The sequence below is a fragment of the Gallinula chloropus genome, assembly GCF_964237585.1.
Source record: "Gallinula chloropus genome assembly, chromosome: 12".
In the NCBI taxonomy this organism is placed as follows: Eukaryota; Metazoa; Chordata; class Aves; order Gruiformes; family Rallidae; genus Gallinula; species Gallinula chloropus.
In genome coordinates this window covers 11,623,449-11,641,332 of record NC_140097.1, presented here as the reverse complement: position 1 = coordinate 11,641,332, position 17,884 = coordinate 11,623,449, and the positions used below count along the sequence as shown (strand labels likewise).

General features: G+C 37.0%; 1 protein-coding gene across 1 annotated transcript in view; it reads left to right on the top strand.

The window, feature by feature from the left end:
- IL17RD (interleukin 17 receptor D) overlaps positions 1-15,874 on the top strand; it is a gene marked incomplete at both ends in the record, with an annotated part of 44,027 nt that extends 28,153 nt beyond the window's left edge. The window contains 11 exons of the mRNA XM_084269532.1: positions 2,795-2,920; positions 4,701-4,819; positions 5,241-5,361; positions 6,034-6,078; positions 6,177-6,328; positions 7,098-7,163; positions 7,685-7,739; positions 8,227-8,337; positions 9,950-10,134; positions 12,610-13,549; positions 15,759-15,874. Of these exons, the coding sequence (XP_084125658.1) occupies positions 2,795-2,920; positions 4,701-4,819; positions 5,241-5,361; positions 6,034-6,078; positions 6,177-6,328; positions 7,098-7,163; positions 7,685-7,739; positions 8,227-8,337; positions 9,950-10,134; positions 12,610-13,549; positions 15,759-15,874 (2,036 nt within the window). The remainder of the gene's footprint in view (positions 1-2,794; positions 2,921-4,700; positions 4,820-5,240; positions 5,362-6,033; positions 6,079-6,176; positions 6,329-7,097; positions 7,164-7,684; positions 7,740-8,226; positions 8,338-9,949; positions 10,135-12,609; positions 13,550-15,758) is intronic.
- Positions 15,875-17,884: the final 2,010 nt, after the last annotated feature.

The following is a 17,884-nucleotide window of genomic DNA, read 5'->3' as shown; positions in this document are numbered from 1 at the left end:
TAGTTAAAGGGCCAGGTTATAGTGGAAAAAGCAGTCTGTATTTTCAGCCAAGGCATATGGGTTTAGAACTGTATCTGATGGGTTCTGTTTTGCAGCTAAATTAAGAGGAAAGTAATCTCTAGCATACTAACAGTAACAAGCAGGTTGCAGCAATAATACTTCAGACTTCTTGAAATGTGTGCTAAATGGCTGTATCTTACTGTTTTAATTTTTAAAAGGGTTTTGTCATCTGTGTTGTCTAGTCAGTAAAATGTGATCCACATTAGGAATTTATCCTTATTTGGCCAGTTGGTGGCCATCATCAAGATAAACTCAATGTAACTGTAAGTGGTTGCTACAAAAACTTAGGGTTTCCTTTTAATCTATACAAACAGGGAGACCTCTACAGCTGTGTGAGAGGAGGTTGTAGCAAGGTGGGTGTCTGTCTCTTCCAAGTGACAGGATAAGAGGAAATGGCCTCAGGTTGTGCAAGGGGAGGTTTAGATTGGGTGTTAGGAAAAATGTCTTCACCAAAAGGGCTGGCAGTCATTGGAACAGGCTGCCCAGGGAAGGGATTGAGCCACCATCCCTGGAGGTATTTAATGTAGATGTGGCACTTAGGGACATGGTTTAGTGCTGGATTTGGCAATGCTAGATGAATGCTTGGACTTGTTGATCTTAAAGGTCTTTTCCAACCTAAATGGTTCCATGATTCTATAAAGAGAAACAGAAATGGTATCAGTCAGAACGGAGTTCCCCACTTCCAGTTAACACAATGGAGTCTGTTTACGGTGCAGTATCTGTCATGTTTTTTCCGTTAATTCTGGCACCAGAAACTGTGTTTAACCAGTGACAAGTGTGTGTTCAGAATTCTGCTGGCACTGCACGCTTCCTGAACAAAGAAGTTATTTGAGTTCTGCAGTAGTAGGGAAACTGTTCCCTGATAGTGAGGCTAAAGTGTTCATAGTCACGATAAGTGTGTGTTTCCATATTATAAGCCAGCACAAAAGACAATTTGGTTTGCTGGCTGAAATTTAAAAGCTTTTGTTTTGCTATGTTGCAACTTTAGTCAACTGTGGTTTATGTTGTTAAATTGGTTGGTTAGACTATTCATTCAGGTTAAAAACAAAGGTGCGTGCATTAGTATTTTGCTTGTATTCAAGTAAAAGAAGTGGGTTTCCTGAAAAGTGCATTTTTTGCATCCTGTTTTCTTCCAGAGTCTGTCTGTCATTCTTTAAAAATAAATCAGTGACTTGCAGTCAAACTTCAGACATTTGTGCTACATTCCATTTTGGCAAATTGTCATTTGACCATAAAATTTTAGTAACTGGGATAAAAAATCTTGGACTTGCTATTAATTAGTTCCAGACTTAGCAAAAAAACCCTGGTTACTTCAAATTTTCCATTGAAAGAGATACTCTGTCCTCCTAAGAGGAAGTTCACGCTGTCATTGAGTTAATTCGTAGCAACAGAATTCTACAAACAGCAGAGTAAGTACCCAACCACCCAGCTTTTGTACAAGGCAATGTTGTACAAACTGGTCTGGCCTTATTTGTGTGGCAGTTACATAAAAGACCCCTTACCAGTGTTATTCATAGTAAAAGGCATTTTCCAAAGCTGCTCTTCAGTGAGTAATTTTTCTTTCCTGGCCTTTGAGATGACACCTCTGAAGTAAATTCCCGTTTCCTGCATTGGCTTATCATAGGACTTGATTTTTTAGATTGTCTATACAGAGTTTGGAGAAACAAATACATTGCAAAGAGATTGTGTCAGATTTTTAGAATTAATCATCTGTCTGTTATAAAGACAGCTGGTCCACCCTTTGGATTTTACTGGCTTCCCTGCTTGGGAAGCAGGATGTTTGTTTGTGCACACACGTCTTTGTGCATATTGTGCCCTGGAACTATTGAATTCTCTGGCTGTTACTTCTCTTTCTGCCACAAAATATGAGCCTAAACGTTGTAAGGCTTTAAAAGTAATAAACGTTGGAGTAATTTTTTTTCTTGTTTTGAATGCAACAAAGTCAAGTATCTTTTTCTTGTATTTCATTTTCTTAATGAAAGCTGAGGTTTTCTGTAATCACATGTTTGCAGAGGTGTAACTTCAGGGAATACACTGTATTTTGTGAGGACAACAAGGCAAAACCAGTTCTGACTGGATCCATTGGCAGGGAGAAGGTCCACAGGGATGTGGCTACTAAATGGATGACAGAGATGAGATGGATTTAGGCAGTAGGTTCTTTGTGGTCAGGATCAAGCAGTATTGTGATTAAAAAGCTCTTCTTGAGCACCAGTTCTAAAGCATCACCTTGTACGTTGTTTTTATATGTGCCCTGTCACTGACCAACATTGCCTTGCTCTAAGCACTGTAGGTGTACAAAACTGATGTATATAAATAGTCTTTTGAAGAAAAATTGACACGAGTCCCAACATGTGTCATCCTTATTCTCCTGTGGTACATGTCTAATGGAGCCCTGTGAACTGGGGTTTCACAACTGGTGAAAAGGGGTTGTGCTCAGTGATTTGTAAAGTTTTGTGGTTTTCATTGAGACAAAAGATGCATCTAGATTTGCTACAGCAGTACTTATTTTTAATAGAATAAATAGTGCATGAGGACTTTTTTCTTAGCTTGTAGAAATGTTAGGAAATTAACTTAATACTTTACTTACATGGAAAGATGCGGGTCAGGTTGGAAACTGCTTGAATAGATCTTATGATTAGGTACTGTTGGCATGTTATGATTTACTTGCTCTGTTATAGTGCAAGAATATTAGCTAAAATGTTTTTCTTGAAGTGGTTCTTTCTCTCCATTTTAGACTGCACACCTTACCTGAATTCAGTGGGGAAACACGTGATTGGAGATGTGCAGAATATAACCATCAGTCAGTATGCGTGTTATGAACAGGTTGCAGTGACAATACTTTGGACAGCAAATGCCATCGGTAAGTAGAGAGAGAAATGGACTAAATCTTGATGTCTTTGGTAAGAACTTCTTGTGGTTCAGTATCAGGTGGGGCATGTGGAGAAAATTTTAGAACTTCTATTTACGTGGTTTTTAAATATTGAAAGTAAAAAATTAGCTTCACTAATATTTAATACGTGGATTGACAGTGTGGGATCCTTACTTGGTCTCTTGCAGACATTCATGTTCCATCTATGGTACATGAGGCATCCTGAATTTTGTAGTCTAGTTTAAAAATCTTCCAAATGTAGAGTTTCAACCCATTTGTTGAAAATACAAAATGCAATGTGTTGCGGTTTGGTTTGCAAGTACAACTGACCTCAGGAGAGAGAGAGGCATCTACCAGCCAAATTTCAAGGAAAAAAAAATGGACTGGGTGTTTGTGCTCAAAACGTTTTTTTGGTTGAGGTGGGATTTGGAGAGTACAGTGCATTTTCATTTAACATCTGCTCATCATTTATTTTTCTTCACACTAATTAAGGTTCTCAATAGACTAACTTAATATAAACCCTTTTAAACCTGTTTTTAGCAAATGGAAGACATGAAGCTTCCTTCTTAATTTAATTAAGAATTTCTAACTGCAAAGGTGCTTATAATTATGAGTTAAGTACAATACAGCTTTCAAAATGAAACCAAAAGTTTGTTTCATGTACAGCAGAGTTTCAACTTGGTATTTCATGGTTCATACTACCTTAAAAAGCCTTAAAATCCTTTTTTACTTATGCCTTAGTAAGAACTGGAAGTTCCCTTTTTTATAGTAGGATTGTATTCTAAATTAAGAGATATGGCCTAGATTTGCATTTATTAAATTAAACATTTGGAAAGATAAGAAAATATGTCTCACTTTTTTGTATTAAATCATACTTTCATAATTTTTTTAAAATAACAAAACCAGGTTAATTTCTGAGGTTTAAAAGGGTGTATGAAAATTACACTTAATTCTGCAAAACTGCAATTGAAAGCATTTGGTGAACTTCAGCTGCAGCCTGGATGAGTCAAATCTCTATGGGAAACAAAGCTTGGTGTTCTTTCCTGTAATGATCAGAGGTTAATCCTTTGGAAAGTGTGAGGACAGAACTGCTATTGGAACATCTTGGGTGACATGGAGACTGGACATTTTCTTTCATGGTCTTCACGTAAGCACAAACAGTGCTTTTGTTCCCTGGAGCATTTAGAACACAACAGCAAATGCATGGTTCTTTTATCTCCTACAAGATTATAAAACAGTAAAAACCCCAAGAAAACAAACTCAGGAAAAGTAGTGAAAAAGAGAAGGTCCATGGAAAATCACACATTTGGGATTTTCAAAAAAAATTATGCTCTTTGGTTTCTGTAGCGTTTTGCTTACAGAGGCTATGGCTCTGTCTGATACACATGTATTCTGCCATACGCAGTGCTGATGAAAAGCTATAGTTAGATGAAGTTGTGGTAATGAGTCTTGAAAAATTATGCAGTGACAGATACCTGAGCCACAAAATTATTGCAGTGTAAAAAAGGCTCTGACATTGTCCTGTGAGAGTTGCATTGGTGTGACTCAGTTGAGTCATGTGATGAAGTAATTTTGTGGTGAGAATGTTAGAGAAAAATATAAAAACACGATGCTGAGTTTGTTGTGTTAGGGTAACGTGAAAGAAAAGGGTGTAGTTCGGGCATCAGTTACAAATTTTTTTCAAGATGAATGAATACATTCAAATTGTATAAAATAGTAAAGTAAGCATTTTGAAGTATTTCTTGCCTATTTAAACTCCCTGCTGTTGCAGGGATTGAGTACCTGAAAGGATTTCGAGTAATTCTGGAGGAGTTAAAATCAGAGGGAAGACAATGCCAGCAGATGGTTTTAAAAGATCCAAAGCAACTCAGCCCCAGTTTTAAACGAACAGTAAGTGCTTTGTTTCAAGAGAAGTTTCATTGTTGCCTGATTGTGTGAGTAGTCTTGAAAGTGTTTATATGCTACATGAAAAACTAAGAATGTCTCTCTCTAAATATATACCCAGTATGCTGTTTACCAGCATGCAGGTTGCTTCCTAAAAGTATTATTGATAAACTAATGATAGATGTTGCTCTGGAGACTTCTAGTTGCCTTCTCTAGAAGCTTTTCTGAACCTGGAAACTGTTGCTTGGGAGAGACTGGAGTACTGGTGCGCAGTCCACATCCAACTGTGTATTGGGATTCCTCGTGTCAATGTATAATGGATGGGTAGATAAAGGATTCTTAATGTCTTAATTTCTGCTTACATTTACAAAAGTGTGGGTTTCAGTTATAATAATTGATTTTAAAATATACTGTAATCTCTTTGTAGGGAATGGAATCCCAGCCCTTTATAAATCTGAAGTTTGAAACAGATTACTTTGTAAAGATAGTTCCTTTTCCTTCTATTAAAAATGAAAGCAATTATCACCCATTTTTCTTCCGAACTAGACGTAAGTATTGCATACAATACGGCGTTACATATCATCTCTGCACTGCCCCCTTCCCCTGCTTTTTAGTTTTCCTGTCAAAGGAACGTAGTAGATGATGAGTCTGGGTGAAGATAGTCATTGAAGGAAAAAGATCTGCATGTTAAGCAGAAAGAAATTGGGTGCCACAGATAAATCTGTTGTGTATGGTAAAATGTTAGACATCAATCACATGAAAAACCCTAGGCAGAAAATGTTGATATTTGTCTCACTTAGGCTTTTTTGCCCTAGAAAACCTCCTTAAAATATTTTCAAGTCTATCTGTTGATGCAGACTGCAGTAACATTTGTCTTCATAATAGTGCTTGGCATATGTATTTACTCTGAGTAAATGTATTTAAGACTGGTTTCAACTTCCTCCAGTGCTGTGCCTGGTGCTACCCCTTTTGCCTCCCAGAGGAAAGTTACTTTCAAATTACTAAATCTCTGTTTCTCATATAAAGATGAGAAGGGACTTGAAATCATAACAAAGAAGCTAGATTTGCAAAATATTTTTGCTCCAGGCTTATTAGAGACTGGGAAAGAATTGAGGGTATTGTCTTCAAAACGGTGAACTCCCTTCTTCCCCCCACCCCTTCTATTTAAATAGCATAGTATTTTGATACATACTGTTAATAATTTTTGTGTGTATTTGTAGCGTGTGAATTATTGCTACAGCCCGAAAACCTCGTCTGCAAGCCCTGTGAGTACGATGTAACTCTTTGCTTGTATTCATCTTACAAACAGTGACTGTACTTGAAGAGGCACTTTTTTCTAATCCATGAATATCTCCTCTGACAGACTGGAAGCCAAGGAATCTGAATGTTACCCAGCAGGGTTTCAACATGCAGGTGTCCTTTGATCACGCACCTCACAGCTTTGGGTTTAGATATTACTTTCTTCACTACAAACTTAAGCACGAAGGACCGTTTAAGCAGAAGGCCTGCAAACAGGTACGGTGCTGAGTTCTGCAGCTCTTGAAAGCACAGAGCCTATTGCCATTAGCTGTTACAAGGTTTTATAGAAACTTTAGGAACTTCAAATGTAAAATACAATCATTTTAAAAAAATTAAAAACTTATTTCTTATTGCTTATGTAAGTAATTGCTTTGTGATAGTACTTATCAGTCAAAACCAGGCTGAGGGCCCCACTGGACTTGGATAGAATAAGCAAGTGGGAAGAGAGACTATTCTCTCTTGCAAACTACTTAGTGCTTGAAATGGTCATTCTGTTACGTTTGTTATACATATTATTTCCTACTGTTTTATTTCACCCTCAGACCAGTTGGCAGCACTTTACCCATCTGAGATGGTACCCCAAGGTAGCTCTCATTTCAGTATGTGTGTGGATTTAAGCTCTCTGATTTTGCACAGCTGTGTGCCAGAGTCATCTTACCGGAGCTGCACTTTGCTCTTATTTTCCTTAACTTCGGTTAGCATCCCAAGTCTCTGAAAACTAGGGAGCTTCAGGGCATAATGTACAGTTTATGCATTAGACCAAACTTGAAAAGAATTGTTTATATAATTAATCATGCATTGTTAGTTCTGCAGGCAGAGGTTTGTAGTCCTTGCATATTTGAATGGAGAAACTTAGTGTTGGTGGTTTAAGGTGTCCTAACACAGGAGAGCACCGTGTCTTTCCAAGTACACACAAATGGATTATTTTTATTAGGTTTTCAAAGTATGTGAATGGCTTTCAAAGTGTTCTCTTTTTTTGATGCAGGACCAAAACACAGATACTACAAGTTGTATTCTTCAGAATGTATCTCCAGGGGATTATATAATTGAGGTAATATTTTTAAGTAGTCATTTGTACAACAGTAAACAAATAAGTTAATGGAGGAATTAACTGAAATTAAAGCATTTTGGGTCACCTTTCTGCAAATTGGACTTCAGGCATCATCCCTACTGAATTACCTTAGTCAAGTAAAATGGTTTATAGACAGATTATTCTTTACCTTTAAATAGCTTTGTCTCACCGTTTCATCTGTGCCTTCAAGTAAAGTTGTGGGCCTGCATAATTCGTGGACTTATTTTTAAAATATTTTTCAATGGAATTTTGTAGTTTGCTTATTTTTACTATACTGAAAAGGTAGATATTTCTCTTTTGAACTCTGAAAGTTAATGTTACAACATTAAACTATGTATGAACAAATATAAATTATTTCACTAATTAGTAGTTTCTGGTGCTCTTTAATCTTAACTTTTTGAACAGCAAATTTCTTCATGTTGTTATGGTTGTTTACATATTGCAGAGAATAAATAAAATTAATTTTCCACAAAATAAAATGCAACTTTTATTTTTCAAAGCTGGTTGATGACACTAATACAACAAGGAAAACAATGCACTATGCACTCAAACCAGGTATGGTTTTTGGTTTTAGATAGTATGCAGTACTTACCTTATTCATTTAAATTCACTTTTAATAATGTTGGAAATAAATCTTGGTTTGACCTTTGTCTGTTTGCCATAATCAAGACTATTGAGGCACTTGTGCTGTGATCTTTTCATCTAATGCACACTTGCACATATGCATCTGTCTCTCTGTACATTTATGTTTTAGATCAGTGGATCATTGGAAGCCCTTGTGGGAAAGCCACTTCTGTTGGGGTGGGGAGGTACAGGTTGGCATGCAGCACTTGTTACTTACCTTAGTCACCCCGGTGCAGCGACGATGAGGGCAGTCAACATAAAACCTATTTAAAACATCAACATGATGTTTGATTCTACTGTATATTTGAAAATTGCCAGATAATAGTGTACTGCAGCAATTTTACATTCCCAGTGCGAAGATTTGATTAAACAATTGTAGCTTATTTGCATATGTCTAATTCTGCTTTGTTTCTCAAAGTACATTCTCCGTGGGCTGGACCGATAAGAGCTATTGCCATTACAGTCCCTTTAGTTGTCATTTCAGCATTTGCAACGCTTTTCACAGTGATGTGCCGCAAGAAACAGCAAGGTAAGGTGCCTGATTTAACAGAGTTCCATTTAAAGGTGCACTTTTGCAACCGAAAAAGTCTTTAGCTGTTAGATTTATTCCAGAAATACCTTTATCTGCAGAGCTTTCTTTTCCCTTTCTTTCTCCTTCCTCCCCAAAGCATTTTTGTGTGTTGAAACTTGTAGCAAATTCTTAGTGCTTGATGACGGTTGCCATAGAAAGTATTGTATCACAGATCAAGACTTGGCTGTAGGAAGGGCAGTACAAAAGAGCTGTTGGGAAATAACTTTTGGTTTTGGGTTTCTTTTTATTTGTGAAGGTACTGCATGAGCATGTATTTTAAACATTACCTTATTTCATTTAGAAATACCTAATTCATATTTATTTTAAACCAGAAGGAAAGTAAAGCTGTGTGATACCAGTGCAGATCTCAGCAGTCTGGAATACTACCTGTGTCTGTTACTCTGGATTTCCTCGCTTTCCTGGAAGTTGCCTTTGCATTTCATCCCAAGCTGTCTTCCTAAATTTACTCTTTCTAAGACATACTTACAGATGTTTAAATAAGATTCCATCCCTCTTTGCTGACTTCTCTCTCCTCTGTGTCCAGGAGCTGGTGAGCTACACTTGTTACATTGAGATGTTAAAAATCAATTGGCATTTTTGTGTAGAATCTAGGGGATCGTGCAGTTCTGTGATATGGAAAAAGAGATCAGTTCCCCAGACCTCCCGTATCTGTGTTATCCATCTGAATTTTGGCACAGAGGCATACTGCAAGCACTCTATGCCATCTGGGTTAAATCCTTTTACCTTCTGGTCTTCTATGGATATCCCTTTGCTCACAGCTAGCAGAGTTCCAACAGAAAAACCAGACAAATCACTAAGGATTTGTCTACAGAGTCTCGTTCCAGAATAGTTATTCCTGATGAATTGTTCTAAATTAAATCCCTAGATGGATATTTGTATTTTGAAATACTCATGCTTCATTCCAAATTAGCTTAATCAACTGTACAGCTCGATGGAATTAGTCTGGCACAAGACCAGACTTTTATGTTCCAGCGTAAAAGCATCTATGCAAAGCAAAAATCACTAACAGCTATTTTGATTTAAATTAATCATATCATAATTCAAATTAATGTCTGGTGTGTATATATGTATGCCAGAGAGATACTACATGATATTGTGAAGGGATATGTGTTCCTAGAGTTCAATATTCATACCTGGCTTGTGTTCTGTTTTTTTAAACGAACGAAACACCCCCCCAAAACACAAGACATGGTTATCTGGGAAACTCTTGATGATGATACATCTTTCAGGTGTATAATATTTGAAGAGAGAGGAAGAGACTGTTGAAGCTCGATAGAGGTGAAACAACCGCATTCTATTTATAAGATAAACCTTTCTTGAGTTACTGAGTTGTACAGTAACAACTGCACATTTCACTTTCCAAGTGTGTTCCACGTATGTGGCAAGTCACAAGGTGGATAGATAGAGCATGTGCAAGTTTTTGTTTTCAGGCTGGAAAAGAAAAAAAATCATTTGGCAGAAGTCATGTGTTGGTAATGAGCCTACAGAAGTTTTAAAAAAAGAAACCCAAGCTTTATAGTGTGAACTTTCTTTCTCTCTTCCAATTTAGAAAATATATATTCTCATCTAGATGAGGAGAGCTCAGAATCTTCAGCATATGCTGCAGGTCTCCATGTGGAAAGACTTCATCCCCGGCCAAAAGTGTTCATCTGCTATTCCAGTAAAGATTGCCAGAAACACATTAACGTCATCCAGTGCTTTGCTTATTTTCTTCAGGACTTTTGTGGCTGTGAGGTACTCCACGTTTCTTCTGTAAACAGAATTTCCTTAACTGAAGCAGCACCCCCAAAACTCAGCATAATTTCTGCTTGAAAATGGGGGGTTTTGGTCTCTCCACAGAGATAACTTATGTTACTTTTCTGAATACTTGCTATATAAATTGTCTTTACTTAAGAATAGGAACAGGTCATAACTCACATTTAAAAAAGAAAAAAAAAAGCAGAACAGTGGAAAATGTGTACGACATCAATTCCAGGACTTTAATTCAGCCATGTTTAGCTTATTTCCTAATAAGGAATTAATAAGGAGGTTGGCAGCCACAGAGGCATATTAATAGCTACCTGATATACCTCAGTATTCCTAAAATACATTTTAAATTGTAATTTTAAGGTAGTTGAATTTATCAAAACTACTCATAGAGCAGAGTATGTGTTATTAGGATTATATGTTGGCATTATGTATTAATTTTTATTGATTTAAAAAAACATTTTAACTTCCTTTCTGTTCATTGATGTTGAAATTCAGTGTGTCTTTTCCTTGGTTTTGATGTAGAGCTGAGACACACACATTCAAACCATTACTTTGGATGACTAGGCTTAGAATCACAGGCTGCTTTCTCAAATATAACCAATATGTCTGTGCCCAGTCTTTCACTTTTCAACTGTAAAAGGGCAAGACAATTGCTAGTCTGGTTTTGCTGCACTGAATCCTGATTTTAAATGTGTGAACTGAAGCTGTTTTTTCAACTACACAGCAAGTCTGACCTCTCGTGGCCATGCACAGTAGCATAATCAGTGCCCCACACGTTTGGGGGTGTTCACCATTTATTCATATGTTTAAAAGATCTAAGTAAGGTATTTTCTAAGTGACTTACTTTAAACCCCTGGTTTAGAAATGCACTTTAGCCCTGCTACACTGTCGCTCTTTGGAATAGTGTTAAGGTGAGCTCTAACTGCCCTAACTATGTACCACAGAACAGGCATCATTTAAGATTTATATGACAAAACAGTGATAGCCTCTACATAGAAAATTAATATGTGTTATTAAAGCTCTGCACATATTATTAATGCTCAGTGCATCAGTTGTACAAATATTTTTCATAGGTAGTTGACAAAACCATTGGCATTTAAAAGCCATTTAAAATAATAAATCGATCATACTAGAAGTCCATTCTCACAGATGGGAGATCAGAAAGTGTTTTGAAAAACAGAAACAAAAAGAGACACAAAAGAAAAGCCATGATTAACTACCATTGTCACAGTCTCTCCCAAGCAGCCGTAAAATGACTTCTCTTCCCCATGCATGGAATGGAATAGTTCAATTGGAAGGGTTGTACAATGATCATCTGGTCCAACTGCGTAGCCACTTCAGGCATCATTGCTTGCTTTCTGTGCTTTTCATGAGTCTTCCTGTTCTCTTGCCAATATGACAAAGTTTTCCCACTCTGTTATGGGTGATAGAGCAGAGCAAAAATACTGTGTTCTCTGGAAAAATGCTTAAGATAAGACTTGATAAATGGTTTTGATGTGTGTATTATGAAAGTTTTTTGCATAAAATTTTTTTCCCTTGTTACTCCACTGCACTGTGTCTGTCATTTTGGTGTATGTGGACATTTAAGACACTGTATAATCTTCAGAAACTTAGACAATGTATAAAATAACACAACCTTTATGTTAAAAAATTTCATAGCTTTTTTATCAGAGATAGGCTGCTGCTGTTTTCCATCCTAACTGCAAGAACTGAATGTGGTAGGCACTAATTATGTTTATATCTGGATATGAAAATTCCTGGTATCAGATTTCATTAATATGCAAAAGATAATAACTGAATATGGATTTCCATTACATTCACCACTTTAAGGACACAAATATGCACAGTTAAATTGATGATATCTAATTTGATCAGATAAGTAAATAGTCGTTTACTTGGTCCAGATGTATTTTCTACATTCTTTTTGTTCCCTGAGAAATAATGCTCTGTACCAAAACCATGGTGGTTCTATCCTTTTAAGGAACTACACCACTAACATTCAACTATTTGGATTTGCATTGTTACTTGGTGATTCCATAAATTCACAGTTATAATTAGGTATGTTTTTCTTTAAGTAATGAATAAACAAAATGGGTTTAAAAGTCTGGAAAGTTTTTCCTTTTTACCTTAATAATTCACCCACATCCCTGTGAAATATTCAGTCCACAAGCAAAGCTTAGTATCAGTATGAGGCCTTGCTTATTTTGGTGAATAACTACTGACACTGTATCACTGGTTCCAGTTTGTCCACTGTCAGTGCGACGTTAACTGTTAGTTATTTCTCTTTTAAAACAGCTTGCATTTGCATCGCTGACAAGCTATAGTTAAACTCATCATTAATTCTCAGTTGTTGGATAAATACAGTCTGACTCACTGAGTATTACTAGTTTAAATTTTACTAGTGAATATATTTAATAATATAATAATGAATATCCACTTGAATGTGCTTTTCTTTTCCAGGTGGCACTAGATTTGTGGGAAGATCTAAAAATTTGTAAAGAAGGCCAGAAGGAGTGGCTTATTAAAAAAATAAACGAGTCCCAGTTTATCATCATTGTGTGTTCCAAGGGGATGAAATACTTTGTTGAAAAAAAGAACTGGAAACACAGAGGAGTAACCAAAGATGCAGGAAAAGGAGAACTCTTTCTTTTTGCTGTGTTGACTGTTGCAGAGAAGCTTCGTCAAGCAAAGCAGAATTCAAATGACCTCTGCAAGTTCATTGCAGTCTACTTTGATTACTCCTGTGAAGGAGACATCCCTGGTATTCTGGATCTAAGTACAAAATACAAACTCATGGACAATCTCCCGCAGCTGTATTCACATTTACACTCCAAAGATCTTGGTGTACAGGATTCAGAGGTGTTTCCTGTTAACATTAGTAAGAGGAATTATTTCAGGAGCAAGTCTGGGAGGTCCCTTTATGTTGCCATTTGCAATATGCATCAGTTCATTGATCAGGAGCCAGACTGGTTTGAGAAACAATTTATTCCTTTCCCTCCACCTTCTTTACATTACCCAGAACCTGTCATGGAAAAATTTGATTCAGGTTTGGTTTTAAATGACTTAGTGAATAAACAGGTGATGGATGGTGATTTTTACCTGAAAACAGATGTAAATACTATCTCAGCAGGGAATTCAGACTCTCTCTGTATAATTCAGCACTTAAACCTTGGAGAAGATATAGAAACTCAGGACGTTCAAGGTGGTGGCAGCTCTGTTCTTCAGCCGTTGTTACATGTTGTTAAAGCTTCAAATCTTAAAGATATGCCTCGTGATTCTGGAATCTATGATTCGTCTGTCCCCTCATCTGAATTATCTTTGCCTTTAATGGAAGGACTGTTGACAGACCAAATTGAAACATCTTCAATTGCAGGAAGTGTTTCTTCATCATCAGGTTTAGGTAAGCTACAGTGAGGTGTTAAAGATTCTATTCTGTTACTGTGAGCATCTTTCTGACATCTCAGAATATTTAAGGTTATATGTGGGGAGCCCTGTAGAAGCTGCAGAGAAAGGTAAGTATTGTTTGAAGAGAGTAAAAAAGTAACTTCGGAAAACAACTCCTTTTCTTAAGTTGGTGTGGGGGAGGATTCTTAGCTAAATAAGAGCTCACTAAAATTCTATTAATAAATGCTCATGATTGACCTATTAGTGGAGAGATGGCTTCTTTCTTGCAGGAACTCCTTGGCAGCTGGGATACTCGGCTGACAGCTGTGTTGTGTAATCAAGAGGATGATACGGTGAAGCATTCTTACAGAATCTAAAACTGGAAATCTAAAACTGATACCCTGGTTTGCTCCAGCACATACTAGTACCTTTAGGGATATAGTTTGCACTGGGGTTAACTTGAGTTTCAGAGTGACATTAGCCTTCTCACTGGATATGGGTCTGGGGGAATGAACAAATGGGTTTTGATGGAGGAATTTAAATGCTTGGAAAACACTCTCCAAAATAGATACCCAGCTTAGACAGCTACAGCTGGAAGGTGTAAATATTGCCTCAGGCTATATGAGAAGTTGATCTGTCCTTACCAGTTACAGTATGTTGAGCTGGCATCACAACTATATGCATGTGCTATGGTCCCTTGATTGTATCCAGAGGATAAAGCTGCTGTTGGATGAAATTTTCTTTAAGTGGTGACCACAGCTGAACGTTGCATTTTGATGGTGATATGCTGCTCAGCTTGCTTGAATGAGTGGTGACAGTGAGCTACTTCCTTAGACTTTTCTCTTCGCTGGATGGATTATTTTTTTTAATTAGATAATCTATAACTAATGTTTGATGCCAAAATTATCTTGTGTGGGAGAGAACATAGGTGTTGATTTACAGATGTAGCATCTGTATCTACAGGCTTAGATGGTTTATAGGACAAAATAACTAAAATAAACTTTTCAGATTAAAAATAGATACATATTTACTGCTGTAATTAATCCACAAACATTCTTTTTTTGGTTTCAAAATTAGAAGATGGCAGGAAGTTAAAGAATATAATACCAATGTAGCATTTTCTCACATTTGTTGGAAAAGTTGCAGATGATACCTGTAAAGGTTCTAATGCTGGCTTAAAGTAGGATTGTAGTTTAAATTTATGGTGTCTCTGTAAGAACACTTTACCAGTATTCCCTTCCTGCTTCAATCACAGAGCTGTCAGCTGGGTATCCCAGCTGCCAAGGAGTCACTAGAAGAAAGAGGCAGTCTTTCCAGTAATTAATTCTCAAGTCACATACCTACTTGTTCACATGTTTCAGCTGTAGAGGTTGAACATTATAGCACTAGCTGGTAGAGTTGGATCTTAACACCGACGTTGCGACATCTTAAGAAACCAGAATAATTCTGCCATGACCCCATCCACTGGCCCTGTCCAAAAGCAGTGCCCTGCCTGACTCGCACTCAGACCTCCCCTAATTAAGAATAGGGTACAAAGGAGCATCATCTGCCTATTTGTGTGCAACCTATTAAATCTTTTTACAGTCCTGACATATTTATAAAAAAAAAAAAAAATTATAAACCTAATAATTCCATGCTTAATAATGAGAGGAATAGATTGGTTTGTTTGTTTGTTTAAAACAGCTTTTATTCTTGTTCTGAGAGTGGAATGTGTCCAAATTATTATTCTGAGTTCACAGCACCTAGTTCTGACTACTTTGTGGTAGCCTGTTCTGGCTACCTATTTTTTATCCATTACTTGGTCAAAAGGGAAGCGATAGCCCTGTCATCTAGCTTCTCAAGGTAGATGTTCATATTCTTCTTCACAGATAGAATGATTTAATCTTTTGAATTAAAATCGTAAGTCATGTAATTTATAATACTTTCAGTACAGTTCATGTGCAGTCTACTGATCTGCAATGAAAAGCTGCTCAGATGTCATCATATTGGGCATCATCAACTGAAGGTCAAACCAGTTTAATTTTTAGGAAGTATCAACAGCTAAACCTTTAGGTCTTTCCACTAAGAAGCTCTTGTCTAAGAAGTCCTTTGTGGGGCATTACTGCCTGTGACACCTCAGAACGTGTTGTGTTATTGTCCAGAGGGTGTTTGTAAGTTTTCTTTGCTTCGTTTCTAAAATGTTGACCAAATACAAAACCAATGTTTCCCTTTTTTTCCTTTTGTAGGGGAAGAAGAACCTCCTGTAATTACTGCCACAAAGTTCTTAGTGCCTGGAATATGTAAAGCAGAACTTCGTTGCCATATCCGTACTGATGAACTGCAGGCAATTGCTCCTTTATAATACATTACAACATTGTTATGCATTGCCACTTTATCAACAGCCTCTGTTTGTGCTTTAACTACCACAGTCTCAGCACTAAATCTACTTGAAGGAAGAAATGCTCCTTGAAGAAGACCTGTTATTCCTAAAGGATTTTTTTTTTTTTTTTTATGGCCAGTAAACTTGAATCTTACATAAAGTCTTTCAGGATCTTAAAATTGCAGCATGGAAAAATAGATGAGAAAGCATTTCAAAATTATTGCTGTAACTAATTGAAATGTCATGATACTACACTGTTCACAGATGCCATGGTAAAAATTGATACTTTTTTTCCTATAAATAATCTTGCGACTGGACACAAAATAGCTTAGAACATTAGGAACCTTTGTGGTCCAGCCTCTAGTTTTAAGCGCTGGCATACTTGGTGGCAGGAGTGTTGTAGTGAATGAGACCAGGGCTTTTTTTCAGAAGACAGAAAAAATGCCAAGAGTGAGTTCAAGAAATTCACCATCAGAAGAAATTATTTTCTTTTAGAAATGTTTGAGCTCCGTTCCTCACAGTTTCCTCTCTTTCCTTGATGTTCATGTGTCTCAGTATTTCATTTCAGATAAATTCCTGTCTCCCTCTTCTGTATGATTCTCCTATCTCTTCTCCACAGTCTGGCTATGATGACTCAAATAGTACCATACTGGGTCTGGAGTATCATTTTTATAATAGAGAAAAACATAAATCCTGCATATGCCGAGTGATACCATGGAAACTTAAGTTTCCTGTGTTTGGGTTTTTTTTATTTCCTGGAAGGGCTAATGCAAAGAATATTTTGAAGAGATGGGGGAAGGAAGACCATATTTTGTATTTAAGACATTATTCTGTATTTTTTCAGACGTGAGATGAGTATGCTTTATGGGGGACTTCTGTTACCCTTCAAGGCCATGCTGCTACAAAATCTCCTGAGGTAAAACAAGACAAGCAATTAGCAGGCATGAATGCTTTGCTTTGTTTTGAATCAGAAGCCTCCAAGTTATTTTTCAGTTCACACTACTTACTATGTAGTGATTAAGACAATATTACTAGTGTTAGGGTAACAAAAAATGCTAAAACTACAACTGGACATTTTAGGTAAAGACAGAGAGCATGCATGTCCCTTCTGCAGTGAGCAGGTAGGTATTACACCATCACCTGAAATATGCCTGCTGTTTCCCAACAGCCACTTGTCATAAGTAGAGCCTGTCTATGTAACCACACTTCTAGGCACTATTATAATCAGCATGATATCAGCAAACAGTGAAGGACACTGTATGAATGTCCCTTTGCTAATTTGGCTTATGGAGTCAGATTCTGGCTCGTTTAACCTGTCTTCACATTCCACTAACAGGAGCTTACTTTATATATATCAAGGAATGTATCAAGGGAGAACTCAAACACCTCAAATATTCTCTCAGTTTTGATAGACAAGAATTAGCCATTGCCAGCTTTTCCGTCATCTTGCCCATTGTCATAGCAAGAGATAGAACTATTAAACCAGTGATGATTTTGCCTAGCTTTAAAGCTCCTAGGTTTTGTGGGGTTTTTTTTAGGTGGGTCTTTTTTTGCATTAGTTTATATTTAGTCACTTAAATTTCCACACAAAAGACTCTTGCACTTGTTTTCACAGATGGAGTAGGAAGGTGCTGTAACAATTACTTAACCATCACCGTGATGGCAGAACTCTGACATGATTCAGAATTATAACATGGAATTCTGTGATCAGCTAGTTGTATGTGTCACATTTGGAGGGCCTTGTCCATTAATGTAAAGTTCCTTACTTACCCTGTGTTCTGGATTTGAAAGAACGTTACCTGGAACACCTCAAACACACAATACCTAAGTAAGTTCAGTTAGTTTTACATAGTGAATCATCTGCACCTTCAGTGGTTGGGTTTTTTTTTTCTAATGTTGTGCTTTGGGCTGTACTGAGAGCAAAATTCTTTGTTTTCTCGTTCTTTGAAGTTGAGAAATACCTGGGTCGAACTAGGCAGAATAATCTAGATG